Source organism: Lissotriton helveticus, chromosome 7 (genome assembly GCF_964261635.1).
Source record: "Lissotriton helveticus chromosome 7, aLisHel1.1, whole genome shotgun sequence".
In the NCBI taxonomy this organism is placed as follows: Eukaryota; Metazoa; Chordata; class Amphibia; order Caudata; family Salamandridae; genus Lissotriton; species Lissotriton helveticus.
In genome coordinates this window covers 858,194,839-858,219,880 of record NC_136068.1, presented here as the reverse complement: position 1 = coordinate 858,219,880, position 25,042 = coordinate 858,194,839, and the positions used below count along the sequence as shown (strand labels likewise).

General features: G+C 40.6%; 1 protein-coding gene across 2 annotated transcripts in view; it reads left to right on the top strand.

The window, feature by feature from the left end:
• Positions 1-25,042, top strand: part of DOCK2 (dedicator of cytokinesis 2) — a 2,042,522-nt gene that overhangs the window by 1,744,662 nt on the left and 272,818 nt on the right. For both annotated transcript variants that reach the window (XM_078653374.1, XM_078653373.1), the window contains exons 33-34: positions 7,036-7,184; positions 22,308-22,393. In XM_078653374.1, coding sequence (XP_078509500.1) covers positions 7,036-7,184; positions 22,308-22,393 — 235 coding nt within the window. The remainder of the gene's footprint in view (positions 1-7,035; positions 7,185-22,307; positions 22,394-25,042) is intronic.

The following is a 25,042-nucleotide window of genomic DNA, read 5'->3' as shown; positions in this document are numbered from 1 at the left end:
CATTTGGGATGATGAATCCCAAATGCAAAAATAGCGCTTGCAAAGGGCCAGATTCTCAGAATCTGGCCCTTTGCGAGCCGATTTCGGCTTGATTAATCTGGCTGAAAGTTTTTAGCACTACATCTTGGATCAATATCATCATTCCTTGACCAACCAAGCTGGAAATAGAAGAGCTCAAAGGCATGCAGTCTCTGTGGAGAACCAAGGCAGGACTTCATCCATTTACTTTGCATCTGCCCCTCTAAAGCCATACCGCTTTGCATCTGCCCCTCTAAAGCCATACCGTCTTCTTCTACTGAAAAGACTAACGCAAGGGGTATCCATACGTGTAGATGAGCAATAATAAAAATGTCTTACCCTGAATGACCCAAAGCTCAACTGTAATCTAGTAAAACTTTTAACTTTGTATGTAAAACTATTAAACTATTAAAGCAGAGCCTGAGGGTAGACGCACAATAGCACTTTTTGAGACAATTTCTCGCAAAATGTTCCATCCATTTCACAGTTGTGGTTTTTATTATAACAACGTTTAGCAAGTATGTTAACTAAAATCAAAATAGCTCCTTTAGAGATTGTCAAACTATCTCATAGTTTTACACCATCATATCATTGCCATATTTAATATGTATAAATGAATTGCGTAACTATTGCACAGCTGAAAACCAAAAATCTTTAATGTGTAAATTTTCATGAGTATATTGTTATGGTTTTAACTAACTTAAACAATAAAGAATATTTTGGAAATGGGTGTAGCAGCTGCGGATGTCTGTGGTGGAGAGACCATCTGTTGCACGGGAAGGTACAGTTTCGGGTGCCATTTGTTCTGGTGCACTGGAAATAGTTTGGACAACGTGTGTGGCAGCTATATTTCCTGGTGAAGGGAATCCAACACATTTAGGTGGTTTTATCAAACCTGAAGGTTACAAAACTGCAATGCTAAACTGATCCCTTGAGCATCATAAAGGAAAACCTATCTGTGATGAACATACCCCATTTATCTGTTGTCGTGCAATTAGTGGTTGACTGCCTATCATTCAATGTGTTACCAGAAGTAAAGTTTTATGCAGATAGCAGTGACTCTAAAAACTGCTTCATAATTTGGTGAACTATATGTTTTGAATATATTCTAAGGTGATCCAGTCAATTATAGTATAATCCCATGACCTATTGTCATTTATTTAAATGTCCGATGTTCCACGCAAAGAGAAGGTGATAGCTTGTGGCACACCGGCGTAAGATGTCAAAGTACTTCACAATGAAGATGATGATATCCTGTTCTTTACTGACATTTTATTTTGGTGTGCATTAATGTAGCAAATGGGAGGAAATCCACCTTTTATGCATAGTCACCTGTCATTTTGTGTCTGTTTCTGGACACTACTTTTTAGCTGTTAATAGGACTGTGTAGTGTTCATGATTGTCACAGTCTGTGTGTTCCGGTCCTAAAAATAGTTTTGCTCTTGGGTAAATGAATTTCACTCAATTGGTCTTTTTAACCTTTCTGTTACACCATGGCAGGTGGTGCAGAAAATGCAGCCATGTCAAGGGAGCTAAATTTCATATGTGGCTGCGGTTTGTATTTAGACTGCTCACATATTTGATAAAAATATATGACTGTCTAGAACACAGCTGTGCTCTGGTTTGGGTACTGTTTAATGGTACTACAGTAACAAATGGCAAGCAAAACTCCAATGACCATGTAAAAAAGGTTATTTTATATATTAAGATGTCACACTTAAAGTGTGCCTTGTAGGTCCACAGGACAGGGTGTTTGATATACAAAAAATGTCTCACTATATTTTTGTAAGATACATCCTCAGTGATTTAAAAAAGGTCTAAAAGAAGTTTTTACTGTGGATGTTTAGATTAGAATTCCTATAAAGTCTGGTCTTTAGAACCAAGAAGGCAGAAGTGTTGTAAAAAAACTGGTAATTTGGTAGGAAATGGCAATCTGGGAGGAGTTCAGGATAGCTGGTAGAAAAAATAGGACAGCCTTAAAACTTCTTCTTTGACATGCTGATCCCAAATGGGACTGTTCCCATTCATTCTCGGAGCCTCCTGATGCTCTATCGCCAACCCTAGTCTACATAGAGGAATGCCTAGGGACCTGCCTGCCTAGAGCCCTTCTAGTGGGAAGAACACTTCAGCTATCTTGAATTTAGGGATTGTGGGGATGTTTACAGTAAAGCAAAGAGAAGGTGCTGCGAAAGTAGGGGACACTGGGTGGGAAAGCAGGCATGGCTAGGTAAGGAAGAATCGCAAATCACTGAATAACCCACCAACTCTGCGTCATAACTTTCTTGGGCCTTGTAAGAGTACATATGACAAAAAGGCCCAGCTCAAAGAAAGAAGACTTCTGACTCCTTCTGGAAGAAGAGGATTCAAGGACACCTAAATCATGCTGGCACACAGGGACTGTAACTACTCTCCAAGGGTTGAGTGTATGTCCTTCTGTATGCCGACTCTATGGATAAAACAGAAAAAGATGGCTCAAGGACACCCAAATCCTGCTGGCACACTCCTAGATAGCCAAGCTGTTTACAGAGGACTGGACTCTGCAAGAGCCTTGAATGAAAAGAGACCTGGTGTCTAGAAGCCTGTCCTGCAGAGGTGGATGTTCAAGAAGTGATGCGACTGAACTTCCCCAGTTGGAGAAGAGGGGAACTCCAAGACCCCTGGAGAACTAAGGCAGGCATTGAAGTTTGTCCAGGAAAGTTGCATTCCAAGGTGGCCAAGAACACCAGGTTTGTCCCACTCAGAATGTTGTGCCTCATTGGCAATGAGTTCAGCAAGACCTTGTGGTGAAAATATCCAGCCTTAGATAAAACCTTGGACCAGAGTGATGTATCAAACAATCCCAGTGAAGGAGAAAACTCTGCATCTATGAAATTCAGCGTTGTCATCCTCACAGCTTTTAGAGCCAAAACAAACGGCTTCCGATGGAGTTGGGAGATGATTTATTCACACCAACTTCAGCTTTGAACCTTACCTAGCTGAATGATTTTGGGCCTGATTTATTTCTTGGTGGATGGGTTACTCCGTCACAGAGATGAAGAATATTCCATCCATCAAAATATAAATCCCAATTTATCCTACGGGATTTATCTTCGAAAGTACCAGAGGCTCCACTGGACTGTCACCAAGCTGTAGTGAAGATGTCAAACTGCTGGTCAGACTGAACATGCAGGTTTGCCCTGTTGAAAGGATCCTGACTTTCAAAAGTTTGTAGGTATGAACATAGAGGGTTTCAACAGAATCAACACAGAGCAGCACCCTGACAAGGACCACTGTCTTGCCCACTTTGCCCACTCAGAGTTTCCCCCCATCAACATTGAAAATCCTGAACTTCCCACTAAGGCTGAGGTTCCCACCAAGATCTAACAATTCAATCAGCTGCCCTATATGAGCTGCTCTTCAGATCCAGCTAACATCCCAAACTGTTGATGAACTCGCAGATGAGAACTTTTCTTCAGAAAAATGACTGTCAGAATAAACTTTCTATGGGATAATCGTGGTTCCTGTATGTAATCCACTGTGGTTGGCTTTAGTTTTTTTACTTGGACCATGCTGTAGTGCAGCCAGAAACCTGCGGTTGGTGTTTTTTTTTCTTATTTGGTGCTAGAAACATCTAAAGCTTTGAAAAATCATATCTCCAGTTCCCTAGATTGGAATGTTGTCATTTTTGTCTCTATCTGCTCATTACAATTATCTGTATTTACATAAATTGTAGTGAGATGTTTTATTATGTTGTGGTCTTTACTTTTTAACTGTTAGAACACTGATAAAGGCTTTCAACATTTCTCCCACGTTGAGCCAGTCTGCTCTGTGCTACAGGCACCAAAGGTTGATCTCAGCTTTGAATTTGGACCAAATAGGGAATAGTGCAGTTATTACTTGATGGGGACTACCATCTACTTCAACTAATAATCCACTTCTCACACAATGTAAAACATCAGAACGACAGGTAGCAGGAATATTTCAAATATTCCAAATGTACCACAAACTAACCATTGGCGGTAAAAGTATGTATATGTATATGTATGTATAAACCGTTTTATAGCGCGCTCTGATACTTGGGAGTGTCCTGGCGCGATGGGAAAAAGCAGGGAAAAACATAATAGAGACCAACTTAGACCAGCTTAGTGAAAAAATGCGTTTTTAGGTTTTTCTTAAACTGGGCTACACCCTGAATGGAGCGCAGCTGGAGGGGAAGGGCGTTCCAGGCCCGGGCAGCCACCACAGAGATGGACTGGCCCCCTAGCCTAGATCGCCTAAAGCGGGGGAGAGTCATCTTAAACTGAGAGGATGATCTGAGAGCTCGAGTGGGGACATAAAGAATTAATCGTTTCTGCAGATAAACAGGCCCTTGATCGTGAATTGCTCTAAACAAGAGCACCAGGGATTTAAACAAGATGCGCAGGGACACCGGAGGCCAGTGGAGACTATTCATTTGCAGACGAACGCTCTTCCATCTCGGGACATTAAACAAAAGTCTGACAGCGGCATTCTGGATAACCTGCAAGCGGTTAACCAGATAAGCAGGAATGCCACTAAACAGAGCGTTAGCATAGTCCAGCCTTGCTAGGATGAGAGCTCGAGCAACAGTCTCTTTTGCCTCCCTGGGAAGCAACGGAAAAAATCTGCGTAGCCTTCTCAGGGTGGCAAAACAAGTCCCAGATAGCTTTTTAATAAAAGTGTACTACAAATGCTCTGAAACAAAACACAAGTGGCTGCTGTTTGGCATCCATTTCTTTAAATGAGCCCTTGTGCCACAACTTGACATGTGGATGTCTTTTGAGCTAAAATATAGCACACAAAGGATGGATTTTATGTAATTACACATACTTTCACATTTTGCCAACATGTTGAATAATCGTTCAAAATTAAATTACGTGGATATGGCACACCCCTATACAAAATGTCCATTACAAAATAATTGTTTCAGATTGCCTAGTAATTGTTAAGCATTTTGGACACCCTAGATAGCATTTTGGAAATATATGGCCAGATTCACCAAGGGCATTTTCGAGTATGTAATTCAGCAGAAATACTTCATGTTCTACAAAATGCAGTTCCCAAAATGACAGCTGGCGATCTCTGCCTCCCCCATCTTTCCTATGCATAGATCTCCACACACATTAGTAATAAGTTTGGGAGGGACAAGGTTGAGTGGTGGAAAAATGGGAACTAATTACTGCTAAATGGGAAGGATTTAGAAAAACTTAAGGATGGGATACGGGAGGGGCATTTTAATACAAAAAGACACCCAAATAAAAGTAAGACAATTTCAGTTCACAAAATACCTCTCTAATTCTGCTAATTCTGCTAAACAATGACAAAACAGCCTTAAACGTACTCCAGCCTAGTTTTTGAGTAAATCCAGAACCACAAATGGCCAACCACTGGTACAGCAACCACTTGATAGAAAATAATAGAGGCAGGCTATTGTCAGTATTGTACTGTGATTTCAAGGCAGCCTGTTACTGCAAGATGGGCCAGCTTTGAAAGCGCATGTGTGTTTTTCTGGTCCTGTCTTGGACAACGGGATATACAAAAGGACCCACACGCTAACCATTTTAGGGTGGCCTGTCTGGCAGTGGCAGTCAGCCAGAAATGTCAGACCAGCACTGGCTATGATACTAATGGTTCATAGGAAAAAAAAGAAATGTTTTTCCCATTTTAACTCTCATTGGAAATTGTGCTTGCTCCTACAGCCAAAACCGCTGAATGGATTTATACTACATCTGACATGAAGTAGAATACTATTTATTATACATTTTCTTGTTGGTTTGGTGGGATGCTGTTCAGTAGTTATTACTTGATAAGCCATTGTTTGATTGGCTTCAAACATTTGCATCACATGACATGACAAATGTGCATAAAGTTTGTCTGACATGTAGGAAATAGCGAGGCACTGAGCTGCACTGAATTTGTCAGCACCACGCTCTGACATTTCCAAAACTCAGGGATGCAACACATTAACAATGATACAGCTCGCCCTGTGTTCTGTAACAATACAATTAACTGCCTAGTGCCAACGCAGGCACACTTGCAACATAGTGCAAGGGTGTCTGTGTTGCAGGGAAGGATTGTTTATGTGCAGGAAGTTGTCCCTTCTTGCACATAAATGATCAATAATGGCGATTTGTGTTCAATAAAACAAGCTCTGGAGGATTGCCTTGGCCGGCTTCACGGCATTGGTCACTGCATTGGTAACTCTTCCATGGACGGTGAGTCATCCTGAAGACCCAGGCTGGATTTCTGCACCGGATTCAATGGCGCCCAAGAACGCCAGCAGCACCACTGGAAAAGGGCCGAAGACACGGGCAGCTGCTGCTGCTACGGGGGGGGGGCCACTGGCGGTGCTCCCGAGGAGCCGGCCAACCCGGTGACCCCAATTACGAGCGTTGCGGATGGTGGTGCTTTTGGAACCGGTAATTCTGCGCAAGGGGGCACATCTTTTCCCCGATCCCGGTTAGAATGGATGGTGAGGTATAAGGCACGAAGGTTAAAATTCCTGGAATGTTTAAAAAGAAAACACAGCCTAGAGGTAAGACTGTTGCCCTGTCTGAAATGGCCGATCAACAAAATACTCAGCAAGGTGAGAATTCTACTGTTAACTCTGCTCCAGCAGCTGATAAAAATTAGCTATTGTCAGACACAGTCTTTTCTCTCCCTGTAGAGGAGATGGCGGAGGTGGTGATAGAGACTAGAGGCAAGATTGACAACTTGGACATGAACATTTTAGCTGAGAGTGACATTGCAGCCACCCATTCTGAAAAGGTTGTGCCTCCTCAGAGGGCTATACCAATAGTGGTGATAGACGCTAATTTAGAATATAAAGCGTGTACTAACAGATTTTATTTAGAAATCCTTTAATTATGTTCATTTATATTTGTCAAAAAATATGAAAATACATTTATACTTTTGCTTCTCATTTTTAAAATACAATTTGTGTTATTTATGTGTTCAACACTTTGTGAAAGCAGTTGTGTTTGTTGTATTGCCTTTAAATTCTACACATCTAATCTATAGGTCAAAACAAAATCAACTTTATCCCGGGAATGGTCGGACCAATTTTGGAGATGACCCTTATTCCAGAGATGGAGTTACGGAAAGCCACCATCCCAATATTCTTTGACATGATGCTCTGTGAATATAGCAAATATGGGGACTTTAAAAAGGTAACAACGAAGCAAGCATGTACTGTTGACTATTCACAGTTATTTCTAAGTTGTCACAAACATTGCACCTTGGTGTGTACAGCTAGTTATGCTTCTAAGTGCAAATTTGAAGTGTAAGTTTTCATGTTGCTATTGTACTGACCCACAGTTTTTGGTCAAGAATCAAAATGAGGTTGCATTTGTGCATCTGTTGGTTCTCTTTCATACTGATAATCGTATTTTAGTGGTAAGTGTGTTCTATTCTTTGGTTTGTATTTTTTTCCCGAGGAAGAACACGTGGAATACAGACATGCAAAAGCATGGTGCAAGGTAATTGCACTTGACTTTTTGTTTCATAGTAATATATAATAATAATCAGTGTTCAGTGGGTTTCCTAGGGCTTGTAGCCCTTGTGCCACTGCACCTGCTGCACCATTCAAATAACGACCTGAGTACCTGTAATTTCACTAGTGACTGCATTTGTAGCACAAAAATATAGCGATAATCCGTGTTCAGTAGGTTTTCAAGAGCTTTTGGCCCTTGTGCCACTGCACCATTCAAATCATGACCCTAGTGCCTGCAAGGTAATCACACTTGTGGCTGCTTCCATGGTAGTATATTATAGCAATAATCGGTGTTCAGTGGGTTCCCTAGGGCTTTTGGCCCCTCTGTCACCTCACCTGTTGAACCATGAAAATCATGACCTCAGTGTCTGCTAGGTAACTGCATTTGTAACTGCTTGTTTAGTAGTAAAATATAGCAATAATCTGTGCTCGTTGGATTTCCTAAACGTTTTGGCCCCTGAGCCACTGCACCTGCTGCACCATTCAAATCATAATTCTAGTGCCTGCAAGGATAAATAAGGAAATCGTATATATCCAGTAATATATGTGTTCCAAAAGAGGCACATTTGCAGATGGAATACATAATTATTGAGTAGCTAAATTTAAACGAAAATTCAAAAAATGTATTTAATTCTCATATAGAACTGTTTCAACTTATTAGGACTAGCACATTAGACTGAGGGCCTGATTTAGATCTCAGTGGATGGGTTACTCTGTCACAGCCGTGACAGATAGCCTGTCCACTGAAATATAAATCCCATAGGACATAATAGGATTTGTATTTTGGCTGACAGGATATCCGCCACCGTTGTGATGGAGAAATCTGTCCGCTGAGATTTAAATCAGGTCCACAAGACCCACAAGACCCTTCTTTTTTAAGTTCAAAGTTTATTAAAGAAAAGATTATAACATACATAGAAAGAGACATCATGTAAGAGAACTCACTATGAAAAAGTAATACTGTACATTGGAAAAACAAAGTACAATCCATAACTGATAAAAGGGAAGGGAGAGAGAGGGAGAGAGGAGAGTATCAATAACATAACAGTACAGTTAAGAATATTACCTGAATCGTAATGTTAATCTGTCAACAAGAACATCAATAAGTATACTATAAAAACATAAATTCTGAAATACAATAATTGAAAAGGAAAAAGGAGTCATATCAAACAATATATATATCTGAAATGAGAGTTTAAAAAGACAACAGAGGATTTATGGGGGATTCCTAACTTCATCTGAAGTATTAGCTGTAGTAGTAGAAGCTGAAGCTATGTCCGTGAGGTGGGAGGATAGAGGGAGCCATAAAAGATCTTGTTTAATAGATAAACATAAAGGGGGTGACAATGCTTGTGTCTAATCTATGATGAAAACAAACAGCATTTCACCAAGCTCTTAAAGTAACTTTGTCAGCTTGTTTCCAATTTAAAGTTATCAAATGCAGGACTATCGCTAATAACAAGCCAATTAGTGAGGAGTTGGGAGATGGATGAGGCCAGGAAGGTGATAAGGAACCTAAAAAGATGTTGGAAATGGAAAAGGGATGTGGGTGTTAAATATTTTATTAACTTGGGACCAAACTGGAAGCCAAAAACGGGGGAGAGAGGGGCACTCAAAAAGCATATGTTTTAAGTCAGCTGAAGTGCCATTGCATGACCAACAGGCTGAGGAAAAGTCTGCGGAAAAAGAGGCTAATTTCGTTGGGGTAAATAGAAGGCATTTGCAAATAAAATAAAGAGTCTGAGATGTATTAGCTGCTCTAAATGTTTTATGAAATCTTAACCATAATTTGTCCCAAAATGGAATAGGCCGCCATTCTGCAAGATCCTTTTCCCAGGCCAGTTCATACTTCCCTTTGGCCCTGTCAGAGGAGAAAAACAAATTTCTATATAGAGAAGAAGCAAATGTATTAATAGATAATAAAGGAAAAAGATTGGAACATCTGGTAGGAACGTGGGGGTCAGCTGGTAAGGAAAGAAGATATTGTAAGAGAGGAGGAAGAAGTGGGTCAAACTGGGATTTACAGGAACAGGGTAAAGAACATTTTAATTAAAGTTCAGAAAAGGATAAAGGAGATTTATTAAATACCAATTGTGAAATCCAGAGTAAACCTTTGAGTCACCAGGTTTTCCAATAAAAGGTACGGCCTTTGATACGTAACTTGTGGTTATGCCAAATAGGTTGTTGATCTAATGAGGTAAAAGAAGGATAAGAGGACGGAAGAAGAAGTGTTAATATTTTATGTGTATGGGAGATCACTTGAGGACGAAAGGAAGAAATATTATTAGTAAAAGCAAGAGATTTATTAAAATGGAAAGGAGCTATAAAATGTTTCTCAATAGCCAACCAAAGAGGAGGATGGACACATTGATCGGGAGACTGCTAGCGAGAGGATTGTCTCAGAGAAAAAGCATAATGATATGATTTAAAATCAGGAAATTTGAGACCACCAGAGGATTTGTCAGCTTTGAGAGCTTTCAGAGCTGTTCGAGGAACTTTATTTTTCCAGTGGAACTTAGTTAATATAGAATAATTTTTTTCTAAAAAGAAACCAGGAATGTGGGATCGTAGATAGAAGATAGAGAATTAACGGAGAAAGCATCACCTTAATAGAGTCTAGGTGACCCCACCAGGAGAGGAAAAGTAGGTCCCAGCGGTCAATAGATATAGATAAAGTTTTGGAAAGATTATCAAAGTTTTCTTTTAAAGTTTCTGAAATAGTGGGGGAAAACCATAAACCTAAGTACTTTATTTTAGAGGCTTTCCAAGGGAAGCCAGTAGAAATAAAATCCTGTTTCAGACAGAGAATATTTAGAGGAAGAACTTCACATTTATCCGAATTAAGTTGGTATCCGGATAACTGAGAAAAGGAATCAACTTGGGAAAAGAAAGCTGGAAGAGAAATAGAGGGATTTGAACAGTATAGAAGGATGTCATCAGCATAAACAGACAACTTAACATGGGTAGTGGGAAGTTTAAAACCAGTAATTCTGTCATCTAACCTAATTTTCGTTAAAAAAGGTCCTAAAGCAATTATAAATAAAATAGGAGATAAAGGGCAGCCTTGACGAACTCCTCTAAAAAGAGGAAAATATTTAGAGGATGTCCCATTAACAAAAATAGAGGCTTTAGGGCTAGAATATAATAAAGAAATAAGAGAAAATAATTTAACAGGGAGCCCAATCTATTTAAGTGCCTGGAACATAAAGTCCCAACCAATCCGATCAAATGGTTTTCAGCATCGAATGCTATCGCAGTAATGGGATAGTCAAGAGAAGACACCTTACTTAAAATGTTAAAGAAAACTCTGGAATTGTCTGAAGACAAACGTCCTTTGACAAAACCTGATTGTTCCGGGCCAATAATGTTGGGTAAAATACGAAGAGCAAGTATCTTTGCAAAACTTTTATAATCTAGAATAATTTAGGAGATCGGACAATAGTTTTTACAAAAAGAGGAATCTTTATTCTCTTTGGGAATTAAACAGATCACAGCTTCTTTAAAAGATCCTGAAGAGGAACCATCTTTAACAAAATACTGATAAAGTAATAAGAGATGGGGAAGTAATAAGGACGCAAAGTGAGCATAAAATTCAATAGTAAAACCGTCAGGACCAGGTGCTTTACCTCTTTTCAGTTTTGATACAGCATGTTTAATTTCCGATAAAGTAATGTCCGATTCTAATGAGGCAAAATCAGTGTCATAAGTGGGAGGAGAATGTATTGATTGGAAGAAAGAGGAGAGTGTAGCAGAGGAAGGTTGTTGTTCCGGTATATACACATTTTTATAAAAAGTAACAAATTCATTTAGAATGTCATTATCTTTTAATAGCGAATCACCAACATTGTTACGTATGGATTCAATTTTAGTCCATTCCCGACGAATCTTTAAATAATTTGCAAGTAGTTTGCCCATCTTATTCTGGCCTCCATAATAACGGGAGCTGCTTTTTAAAAGATAAGAGGATGCGGATTCTGTAGCTAATTTATTAAAAGAGATTTTTGCCTGAACAAGATTTTTTAAGGACGCTTCCGAATTAGAGTGGTAATAACAATATTCAAGTGGCTTAATTTTGGTTAATAACTGAGCTTTTGTGGCTTCAAAAAATGTCTTTCTCAGTGAAACAAAATTTCCCAAATCATTACTGGAGAAGAGTCTGAAGTAGAATTGATAGAAAAGAATTCAGAAGCAAAAGAGGTGAATTGGTCTGTGAAAATGGGATCTGATAGTAGTGAGTTACTAAAACACCATCTACCAGCAGGAGAGGAAAAAGGTAACAGATCAAAATCTACAAAAACTGGAGCATGGTCTGATATTAGGATAGAGCCAATCTCGGCATGGGAGAGAAGCTGAGACAAGGGTTTACTGAAGAAAAGATAATCGATTCTAGATTGTGAATTGTGAGGGGGGAGTAAAAAGTGCATTCCTGTAGATCAGGATTACAGAGCCTCCATGTGTCGATTAAAGCTTTACGACGTATGGCAGGGATGAATTGTGAATGCATCTTGGTATTGGAGAATTTTACAAAGGAATGTCTATCTAAAAAAGGGTCGGGAATCTGGTTACAGTCACCTCCAAAAATAACATAGTCATCATTAAACATAAGGAGCTTATCAGAAATCTGATTCCAAAACGCATTATCAATATTAACAGGTGCATAAACATTAAACAGTATTAAGGGTATTTGATCAATAAGCAATTTAACGATTACCCAACGACCATCAAGATCATGCCTCTTCTGAACTTTGCATGCCCATTGAAAACGGGCAATAATTTCTTTACCAGTTAATCTATGTGAAAAAAACAAGTAACTGGTACATCTACATCAGTGCATGTTTTTTTTGTAAGTAATAGTTTTCAAGCATGAGTTTTCGAAATGTTCATGCTTTCACCCACCCTGACAAGCCAATAGTGAACTTCATGCCCCTCGAATGAAAGGCAAATGTTTTCAGTAGCTGAAGAACGAGATACATTTTAAGATGGCAATGACTAAAATAAAATAAAAAAGCAGGCTCCATGGAGAAAGTAAACTGCATTCCTCTTTCCTTTAAACTTTATCACTTTCAAGGTAGCTGAAAGCAAAATAAACACCAGGCTCCCTCACAGACACATCTTGACATTTGACATCGGTCTTTGAATGCCCAGCAAATGTGTGGAGATAGGAACAAAATGTACCGGCCTGTTTATTAAAGTAAACAAGTTTGTGGAAGAATACTGTAAACATGGCTTTGCCATACTCGAGCTGTACAGCCTAAAGCAAATAAAACCAACAAATGGACAGCCAGAAAACGTGAGTTACAAACCACAAAGCCAATGGCAAGCAATGGGCAGAATGTATTTTGAGGTCAACTTTCTGAAACTCCCCAAGATGTCTTTCTCATACCACACAGCTGCGCTGTCTGGTAGGCTGCGACCTAATGAGCTATATTTACCTCTATTAACTTCTTCTTGGATGACTTAGAGTTTCTAATGTGAAGGTCTCTAAATCTTGTTAGACTCCATCTCCACCCCTCAATTCATAATAACATCTTTGATAATTGTAAGAAATTAGGATGTTGGTTGACTGGGTTGTGAGCTCTGGCCAAACAGCAACCACAAACCCTGCCAGGGTGAGGCAGAATCCAACTCTAAATTAACCTGCACTGGGCCTTCTGGCAGCTTGGCACAGGGCAGTCAGTCTTAATCTGGAGGCGATGTGTAAAGTATTTGCAACAAACTGAAAAACATCACACAAAAAAGAGTACCACACCAAATTAGAGAAGTAGAGTAAATTGTAATAAATAAATAAGGACCAAAACTACAAAGATCCAAAGATTTCACTGAATATAGTGCCAAAAAGCACAAAGTGCCAACTGTAGATCTCTTGTCTTGCAGGACACGACAAAGTCACAAGTTTAGGCTGACTGTGATGGAGCCCAGGCCGGTTTCAGGTACCCAATTGGGACCGCTGAACAAAATACCTAAAATCCTAGTTTGAGTGGCGTCTCGGAGTTTCACTTCAAAGATGCGTCACTCAGCTGTAGCGGTGTGTCTGTTTCGAAATGCAGCAAGGCTTCGATACACTGGCCTATGTCTTTGTTGAGAAACCCGTCAATAGGGCTTGCACTTTGAATTCCGACATCAAGAATGCATTGTGCAGTCCGGGTGATGCATCAGTTTTGAGGAACAACAAGGCTACAATGAGAAGTCCAGCACCATCGTTGAGGCTGCCGTCGATGAGGATGCAGGGTCAGCATCAAGGATGCATTGCACTGTGGCAATTCTTAAGAGGCTGCCGACTCTGATGTGGGTCTTTGCAACGGGTGGAGCACGCATCAGCAGAAAGCGTCAGTTCTGCTTGGCGTTGCACCAAGCAGCAGATGAGATGCATTGGTTCATCTGGGTCCACAGAGGCAGGCAAACCACCTTAGGCCAACTTCCAAGGGTCCTGGACTGGGGTTGCACCACTTGGCAGAGTAGTTTTCAACACTTTTGTCCCTGAGGCTTAAATCAGGAGGCCAGCCATCTAGCCCTTGGATGTACTCTAGGGTCCTGGGTATAACTGATACAGGTCCAGTCTTCTCACACAGGCAAGAGGGCAGCAGGTAGCAGGTCAGCCTAGCAGGGCAGTATTTCTTCAGAGCAGCAACCTTGCAGAGTAGCAGTCATTTCAGCAGCACAGCCGTCCTTCTTCCTGACAGACTATCCACAGGTCTACCAGTGTACTGAAGAGTTGGTGAGTGAGGTCCTAAATAGTTTCCCGGTGCCCTTCCTCTTGAATGGGGAGAAGCATCTAGAAGCATGCCTTTGAAATGCACAAGTGCCTTAAAGTCCTTGTACTGGCTCCAGATTAAGTACAGGGGGTATGTAGCCCTTTGTGTGTAGGCAGAACACCACAAATTCAAGTGGAAATGGGGCTGTGTCTAGCTCCTCCCTTCCATCCTGCCAGTGATGACCCATCTATTCACACCTAAGCTCCGCATTATGTGTGGCTGTCTAAGAGGCATACACAAAGCTCAATAATCAGATACTCTCATTCATGTGACCAGTGTCAGGCAAATAGCACTGAATGGCTAAGGCAAGAAAATGGCAACTTCGAAAAGTGGCATTTTCAGAACTGTAACTTAGAATTCCGACGTTCCCATAAGTTAGGGTTTTAAATTAGGATTCCAGAAACACTAAATATGAACTAGCTACCTATTTCTATTAGGAAATTACACATATAAAATGAAATAACATAAATCAAGTCTATGGAAGAGGTATTCCTGGCAGTTGTGAAAATCAATTTTTCACTACCAGGACATGTGAAACGTAAAACAATGTGTTCTATCTTTTTATTGCACTGAACCCAGCCCTCAAGGCTGTCCAGGGCCTACCCTAGGGGTGACTTATATGTATAAGAAGGGAATGGTTGGGCTTGGTAAAAAAGTGTATTTTGCCAAGTGCAAATAGCAGTTTAAACTACATATACAGGCTGCAGTGGCAGGCCAGAGACATGTTTTAAGAGCTAGGTAAGTGGGTGGCACAACCAGTGCTGCAGTGTATCGAAATAACGTGACAAATAGATAAAAATTCAAATGAGCAACAAAAATGAAAATTATATTAAAATTATTTAAAAATCATAATGCATCGCAGTAATCCAGTATTAGGATTAGACCACACTTTATGAGATCAAAGGCAAATATCACATAAAATCACTGTCAACCCCATCTCTTCCTAGTCCTAATTGGACTTATTAAATATTCAGCTGCATTGAGACAGACTTATTTATTAGGCAACATCTGTAAAATGATGAGGGTAGGTCTAGCTTGGGTTACCAACAGATGGTTTACATACCTCTCTGCTCTCCCTAGATGTTTATACTGCAGCAAAATAATGTTTTGTTACCCACAAAACATCGCCTCTTACTATCCTATTGGGGCGATCAAATAAATCTGGGTGTTCCAAATGCCTGAAGGCTGACCTAATGTAACTTAACCATGAGATATGATCAGCCTTATCAAGGTACATACAATTCTTCAGGATTGCCTTGTTTAGCTCCAATTCTGTGTTTAACTAAATTGAAATACATCTAATTATTGGTCGTATTGTCAACAAATCCAAAATATCCCACACCTAACTCCCCAGGCACTACAAAAGAGGCCACAGATTCGGGCACAGCCAAGTAAAAGTCTCAGAAACTTGTTCTCACTTACCTGTATTTTGGGGGCCTCTTTATAAGCCCAGATATCACTACTGTATGAGACCAGGATGATCAAGTTTGACTGATTTTAATCAGTGACTTTATAGGCTTGGCCTCCATCTCACTCTCAAAATCAAACACCGAGGCTACTGCCGTAGTAGCATTTAATCTACAGGCTTTAGGCACATGTAGTGCCACTTTACTGGAGACATATAGGTACATTAAATATTCCAATGAGATATAAGCCAATGTTACATGTTTAAGGAGAGCACAAGCACCTTGGCACTGGTAAGTAGTGGTAGAGTGCATTGAGTTCCAAGGCCAGCAAAAACCAATTCATCCTAAAATTGGGAGGAGGAAGGCAAAACGTATGGGAATCACCCTGCAGAAAGTTCCAAGTCTAACAGTTTTGTGTCACATGGATGGACAGAGGCAGGGGTATATAAAGGTAAATTCTAAGGGAAGTAATGTACTGTATGGATCAGCATCATGTTAATTCAGTTCATGATTTGGGTCCACGTGAAATCCAGAGATCAGGCTGCATATTGTTTCAGATTGACGAGTCAGATCAAGAGCAGCATAATAAGTAGTGCAGGCACAAGGAAGGTGCAGAAGAATTGAGACCTGTACATAGGGCAAGGATTATGGGCCTGATCAGATGTCAGGTGACGGCATTGAAGGATGAATTTGGGGTGCGCAAGGGAGGAAATAATGGCGTAGGCTGCAGGACTAAGCATTTACAGGCTCCGGAGTGGCTTAGGACGTAGTTGGGGGGGGGGGTGGATGGCAGTTGGTGCAATGATTGAAAGGTCAGACAGTGTAATGGAGCATCGTGGGGAGAGGGCGGTCAAACACAGCTGAAGTATAGGGAACAAGATATGAATAGTTGGCCAGTGAAATTTAGAAGTCATTTGGGCGCAGAGCTGTCTTAGATTGGAGCATTTTAGCATGCTTAGTGTGAAGCTAGGGAATTGTGGCAGGATGAATCTCAGTTTTGAGGGTTGACTTCTAGAACCTCAGGCACAGAGCATGGGACACTGAAGCTAGTTTGATGTACAGATAGAAGGTGAACTCTTAGCAGAGAGGCCACATCCAGTTCAACGTACCTAAATGAAGAATATGAAGATTGTAAAGGTGAATAACTCTGATCTAGAAACTGTAGACAGTGGCATTTACCATTGCCTCTTTCTGACCTTTTTTTATGGATTTGAAATGCGTTGTGGACTTTACCCCACCATCAACATAGCTATACCATTATCATTACCAATCGAACAGTAATGCAAAGTCATATAGTCATATTAATTACAGGCCCATAAGAGGCATGCCTGCTAGATATTCTGTCTCTGATTCCACTCTTTCTGTCTCACAGCACAATGATGAGTCATGTATATTTCTTCACACCTTACAGCACATTTCCCTTCAAGACTTGCACATGTGCCTCCAAGTTATCAGAGAATTGTCCTGCAGAATGCTGGTTGCAATGAAATATGAGCATCTCTTCAGCAAGTATGTACTGCTCAACAAGACACAGAACAGCAGAGCCACTGTGTGTTGTTCCAAGACTAGAGGATACCACCTTCAGCAATACTGCAGCACCAGATGAGAGGTGCCTACTGTCCCTGCATATCAGTTTCCTTCTTACTGGTTCAAAGATAAGAAACTGTGACTAGTTAGGTCAAGATTTTGGAAAGTGGGAGAAAGATGTGCAGTGGAACTTGGAGCACCAGCACCTGCAATATGGCCATAAATTGTGGTGCGTCGTGAGGCATGCAGGTTCTGAAAAATTCTAGGCCGCATGCATCAGAGAGTTTGATAACAGAAAGCATAAAATGGTGGCAGTCAGGGAGTAGGGAAGGGAATAAGCAGATATGGCGGTGAGGTCAGGTGTGGGGTGAACGGATTTAATTGTGGGTTTTACAGAATAGGAATTTGGTTTAGGATGAATGGAGCCTACTGATTGCAGTCCTGATACAGAAACTAAAGGACACTTTGAGGCTAATTTAAATTGGTCATGAAGGGATATCCTTAGTAAATTTGGTGGATGCTCTGTTCCGCTTACCTTTCTGTTTCCATTCTCAAATTGAGTTATGGAAACTGCTGGGTTTCATATTGTGGAGCCTCAGCCGACTCTACCATCCGCATCCTTTAGTTAGGGACTCATTTGTCACTTGGCTGATTCTTTTTGAATGTAAGGTCTACTTTATACAAAGTGCACCATTCAAAGCAGACCTGTCCTGTTCACTTACACCACACCACAAAAGCCATGGAAAAGTTTATACGAGTTCATTGAATGATTGTGTGTGATTTCTGTATTCCCATTGAACGCCTAGGTTGAGAATTTTCCTTATTTAGATTGTTATGATTGTTTGGATTTGTTCCATTTTCACACCTGACATTTTGGCAGTGTCTGTTTATTGTACGTTTAGCATTTTTATGTCAACATTTGTCTGGAACTAAATCCCCTTACCTTCTGATTGTATTGCTTTGGGTTTGTTGAATGTAGCATCTGCCATCACCTCTCGGAATGTTACACCTTGAACCTGCCAGATACATGAATGGAGTCAAGATAATTTGCAGGAGTCTGCGGCCCTCTTCTTTCTGTGAATAGCTGCGTCAGGATACAGGGATGTCTACCCTTTGGCTGTATCTTTGAAATGTATTTCGTTGGGGTTGTTGATGGTTGCTCAACCTCTGACATGGCTACATTAGAATGGAGTGTTTCCTCTTCTTGGGCACCTTGCTTCTCTAGTTTGTCCTGCTCTCTATTTGACCACTGACTTTCTCACAGTAGTAATACCGGAGCCTGCAGCATTTCAGAACAAACAATATAACAACATATTTTGAACAAATGAGGCGTTTTGTAGACAAACTTACAATTTACCTCATTTTTAATAGCGATACGGTTGTTCATGGGAGTGAAAAATAAAGTCGACATCTCCATCGTAACCCTGATTAAAAATGTATTCAAAACAAAAGTAAAGCATATTACTAACAGGATTGGATCTGAAGTTTTGTTTAAAACATGAAACATGTGTACTGTTATTTCTCAGTGATTCCATTCTATGCAAAGTCTTCAGAATTCGATTTTCATTATCAAAGTGCTACATCAGCTAAGAAGGAATGTTTCAGTGCGCATACACTCGTAAAACTGTTATTTTATTGGGGCTTTTCATAAATATTCATCAATTACTACGTGTCTAGGCCTTCTGCAGGCATATTGTGATTTTTTTTTCACTGACAGTCATTTAACAAGACAGCATAATAGTGATGAATAACGAAGGGAGGCCACATTGCTCATTCGCTGGAATAATCCTTGAACGCATTTATACTTATTGTTAGACTGCAGAGGCAGTGCTTCATTTATGACTGATAAGTGAAAAGGTGAATAGAAAATGAGGTTAGTTTCTTTCATAAGATCTTGCACAGAACTTCTCTGAACCTCGCAGTAAATTATCATTTTCAATCTGTGCATTCAAAGCCCTGCTGTATTTAAAGTCGAAGACACGGGTCTTTCCAAAGCTTTATAAATATTTAAACCTTCTGGACTGACAACTTTAGCTAGTGTTATTTTTCTATTTCAGCATTCTATATTGCGCCAACTTGTCACCTCAGTGCTAGCTTGGAGCGCCAAGTTTACAACAATAGAAACAAAGTTGCTGGTTATATTTGTGTGGTAATGCCATATTGTTATTATAATCCAGATTGTAGGTGGACTGAGGTCAACGGTCAGTTGGCAGGTACATGTAAATGTTCTGGTTAAAAGTGTATTTTGTTAGGGCTGGGGATTAAATCATTTCCACTACATACACTTGGAAATGTATATATTTATTTAACATTGGGGGTTCTGCATTGTCCATCTTGTTGCAAGGACCGGGATATGAGGGAGGATTGAAGATGTTGCAATAGCCGAAGGATGGAAGCGTATCATGATTGGCCCAAGGACCATGTTTGATTGTGGCCACCAGAGTTGATTAGATGCTCTTTGGAGATTAGACTGATGTGTGAGGCCCTTTGTTCCATATTCTGAGCTAATATGTGGAGTTTTTGCAGTTCTTCACCCTCATATTTATGATGTTTTTGCTTTTTATGATGCATTTACCTCCTGAAGATTTTAATGTTCTTCTGTGGGTAGTGTGGAGGTGATCTTTGTTAATGTTTGGATGTGATTCCGCAGGTGTAGATTATGACGCAGACTTTACGTAGTCCCAAGTGGTTGGCACAGTGCATTAGGTAAGAACTGATACAATATATAAACATTAGGTTTTTACTCAGCATTTTGCTGTGGACAGGTTGCAGGTTGTAGGCTGGAAATCAATCTCGTTGGGAAGTTCAAAGTCCGGTCAAGAGCAAGCTGACAACTGTAGGATGCATGCTTCCAATCAGATAGTCTGACCATACCCTAGGGGTGAAACATCATTTGGAGCAGCTACCAGCCTCATCTGCTACTTGTGATGTAAGAAAGAATGTTTCCAGCCAGGGCTCCAGCCGGTTGGGTACCACAATCTGCACAATCACAGGCCAACTCCATAGCAAATATTAATTGCATGCTAAAATTATTATTAAACATTTTCCATTACGTTTTTTTTAATGTAGGATTGATGGGTGATAACTTAATAGTTGGTTAACAATGGGGGTTTATAGAGGCTTTTCATGGCAGAGCGTTCATTAGACCTATCTTAGGTGAGCCTGGGAAGACATTGTACATGAAGGAGGCCTTGATTAAGATGAGGCCAGGTGTTTCTCTGGCACAAATTGTTTTAGCAGTGGTAACGATGCTTGGGAGATTGTTGCGTATATCATTTTAAAGTTTTTCCTCCTTGCAGTATAAGGTACGTGGATAAGAGGCTACATTTTGTTTTTGAGTTGTCAGCATGTACTGTGTAAGTGCTTAACTTGTAAAAAAAAATGCAAATAAGTGCCAGGCGCCACCCATTGCAACTGCCAGCACTCCAATGACAGTAGCTACGCTACTACTGACTTTCACACTTCTGCAAGTGTGACAATTCACACTGTTCGAGTCCCCTAAAGATATAAGACTGGCTTGGTGTCAGGTATTAGTTTGAAATGCTTATTGAAATAATAATCAACTGTTCTGCTCATCTTTAAAGTATCCAGAGCCACCATGTGGCAGCTGTCGCAAGTGCTGGTTCCAAGTGCTGGAACCCATGCCGGAAATTTTCCACTGAGTATGGGTGGGTATGCCACAGAGTTCACACTATTTCTCACCAATTTGCACTTTACTTTGATTCTGGGTTATATAGTAAATTGATTGGGTACTAACAATTAAGGATGAGTTTTCTTCTTGCTTGTATGGGAGGGTCTTCTGCTTTTCATATTGCACAGATGCATCTGTGATTTCTTTGGTATAAGGGGTCCAAGATTTTGAATTTCTTGGTGCAAAATTTCATGAGAACTTTAGTGGTTACTTTCAGAATATAGGAACAGCGATTGTTCATTGGAAGGTAGAGGCAATGTTATGAGGACATGCTGAGTGTGTCAATGAGTAATTCCATGCAAAATTATTATTGCATTACTGTTGCTTGGGTGTTTTGGGTTTCCTGTTGTTTGTGGTCAGTTCATGTTCCAAGAAGACATGCATGCCATGTTGATTTGTGTGGCTGCATTTTGTGATGGAAATGGATGTGATGGCAAGGCTCAGGTTGGTTTCTTAGTTGTGTTTTTGGCTCTTGGATGTGCTTCGTGATGTGTAGGATGAGGTTTTCATGTTTTTATGGCTCATTTTCCTTGCAGGTCTGCCTCCTTATTTAGAGTTGGGCACATCATCAGCTTTCCATCGGCGGTACCCTCAATGTCTCTGTCAGTAGAAAACGTATGCTTGACGGAGTGCTGGCCATTAAAGTAAGGGTAACATCCCTCCCACCCTGTTCAGGGCTGACAGTCTGATGTCAATTTCCTCTGGTCATCACCGTCAGAAAGCACCTTGCAGCGATGAACAGAAAAATGTTAATTTTGTGTGATGCACCAGCAGGGTAAAAAATGGGCCATGTTGCGTCATAGTTACAAAGTGACGCATCTAGGTAGATGCGACTCTTTGTAAACCCCCTGGGCCACATTATAACTGCGCCAGGTATAATGTATGCAGGGTGGGCGGTCTGACAGAAGTAAGTCTCGTAGAAGTGACGCAGTGAAATATATGAGATTGAACTGTGTCACTTCTAGGATGCAAATCCTTCAAAATCTTACTCCTGCCTCACAGCAGGCGTAAGACTGATGCTGGCACATTTGAAATGGGACTTACCCATGTGAAATGACCCATTGAAGGAGTTGCGTCACTTTCCTGACACACTCCAGCAATGAGTCATTTTTGCACCTACAGATACGTCAGAAATACTGATGTATCTGTAACTCCTTGCCACATGATGTGTCATACTGTAAATATGACGCATCCAGCATGTCGCAAGGGGGGGCGCCATCAAAAGTGACACATCGCTGTTTTCACGCAGCGTTGCGTCACTTTTCATAAATGAGGCCCTCAGTAATGTCAATACATTGCTTAATCCAGTCATTCATTCATTTGATTTCATTTTTGTTTTATATCTCAGATCACCTGAACTACATAGTGTACACTATCATCCAAAGTGGTATTTTATCAATATAATTGTTTGTTTATTTCTACAGTTTGAAAATGAAATTATTTTAAAACTGGACCATGAAGTTGAAGGGGGACGTGGCGATGAACAATACATGCAGCTGTTTGAGTCAATGTAAGAATGGAAACATAATTGTAGATATTCTTATATATATATTAAAGCTGAAGTATCCAATGGGATGTTGAAATATGAGAAATTCTATGCATCTGGACAGTGGCTCTCTAGATATTTTGTATACTAATCCTATATTACCTAACACTCTGGAAAGGATACCTTGTACCAAAATTCCCCTTTCTTTCCCTAAAATGTTATGGCAAAATTCTGACAGTCAATAGCAGGCACATATTTTGCATTGATGATGTGTTTTCTTTTATTTTCTTCAAAATATATACTTGTAAAAAGTAAACTCTAATGACATAGGCTGATTGTCTACAACTACTAGTAAACCATTCACCTGGCTCGGCCAACCACCTCCAGGCTTTCTTCACCTACCTAGTAGCAGTGAAGATGTGGGCAACTGAAATGGTTCTGAAGCTAAGCAGGGCAAAATAAGGAATCCTGTAGGTAGAAGCAAAATTGTCTTCTTGGCCTGAAAGAATTGTTCACATATAGATGCTCATGTAGAACTTGCACTGCAGCACTCTGGAATTGAACAACTTGGTTTTTAGACCTTCATGGCTTCCCCAATTAGAACTCTTCCACATATTGCTTTTTAAGAGTGGATTGTCCTAACGTTGTATTTTTGGAGGTACCTGGCATCTTACTCCTAAGAGTATAGCATCTGACAGATCCAACAGTAATATTCCTGTTGTCTAAAATGTAGGGGCAAAATTACAGCTCATATAAAATCAGTGCATTGTTTTTCAGTGGTGGAGAAAATAAAAATACATTTTCTGCACCGGGTACAATAAGTGCTTCTCAAGGAGTCGAATAAAATCATCTGTGTGCTTGTTCACAAACTTATTCTCTGAGGTCACACCCCATCCCTAACCAACACATTGAACTATTACAGTTAATGTCGTGCCAAATTCAACAGTTTAGCATATTGTAAAAGAATCAAAATCATCTTCTTCTACATGACTCGCATTAGCCAAACTTACTCCCAACAGAATTCTGTCCTTTTAAGAAGATTCTCAAATTCAGGAGGACATTTTTTTCAACTAGACACAACTGTGTTTCACATCTCATCCTTTCCAAACAGACCTTTAAACATATGTTGCAATTATACTAACCATATCATGAGCAACTCAATTTAAAATACAAATGTAAAGTATGCGGTAAAGCTCCATCATGTGATAAGTCTCCATCAATCATCAATTTGGCTCATACTCAAAATCAATCTGTTTTACACCGCATAAATTCTATCCATAGACTGTAGACACAAATGTAAACCATGGCATGTTGGAAGCACGTTCATGCAAAGAGATAAATCATCATGGAATGAGGCATCTAATGTGGTAAATTTACAAATGACGTGAATTTAAAGGTTGCATGCCCTAATTGCATAAAATATACAACTACTGAGATGCCAAGGCAGAGAGGGATTATGCCCTCTCTGGTCAGGTAAAGTGGGGGAGGTGACAAGTAAGTTGATTTCTATAAAGTAGCCCATTTTTACCCTGTTGGTCTAGATAGATTTGTTTTTCTGTACAGAATTGGCATGGTGATAGTACCTAGCAGACCTTCCCATCTGAAGAGAGTAATGGGACCCTTGTACCCTCACATACACAATTGAGTCTGGTCTTTTCTTGGGATGAGTATTGCATTTTAAAACTAGCAATATATGGTCAAATGTTATGTTATGTTAAGAGTTTATAAAGTGCGACAGCTGCCCCAGCAAAGAGGCGTCCCGGCGCTGAGCAGTAAGAGAATAGCCACGCACAGAAAGGCATAGGGATGCCTACAAAGAAGGAAAAAGAAATGATTTGATGGCTTTCCTGAAATGGAGATAGTTAGTGATCCCTCGAATATGGGCTGGCAGGGAATTCCAGAGAATGGCAGCTCTGTTCCGAAAAGAGCGACCTCCGGCACACACCCTTCTCGCGCGGGGGATCCCTACCAGGCATTGTCCCATAGATCAAAGCAATCACGTGGGTGTATAGGATAAGAGAAGGTCGGTCAAGATTTGCGGGGAAGCCAGTTTCAGGATTTTGTAGACTATACACAATGCCTTAAATCAATTCGCCTGGCCGCAGGCAACCAGTGGAGGCAGCGAATGGCAATTGTCACTGACCAGGATCTGCGCAGACCAAGGAGGGTTATTGCCTCCACATTCTGAACTCTCTTTAGCCTCTGTGTTTCAGACTTGTTGACTCCCAGACATAATGAGCTGGCATAGTCGAGTCTCGAAAGGATCAAGGCCTGGATGATGATCTGCCTTGTCGGGGCATCAAAGAAGCCCAGGATGGGTTTGAGTCCACGCAACAGACCAAAGCAAGTTCCAGCCACCTTTTTGATTTGAGTCTGAAAATTGAGTGAAGGATACCTCCAGACCCCTAGGTTCTATACTGCAGGCTTAGGGACAGGGGCTGTGCCTAAACTCTTTGGCCACCATAACTTGTTCCAGTGGTCATGGTTCCCTCCCACCAGCAACACCTCCGACTTGTTGGCATTCAGTTTGAGACAGTTGGTGGTCATCCACTCGGCAACTGCCAAGAGGTCGTCCTGAAATTTCATGGCGTCCTGCTTGGGGTCGCTCAAGAGAGCCACCACCTACTGTGTATCATCGGCATAAGAGACCATGGTCAGCCCTCTGCTCTTGGC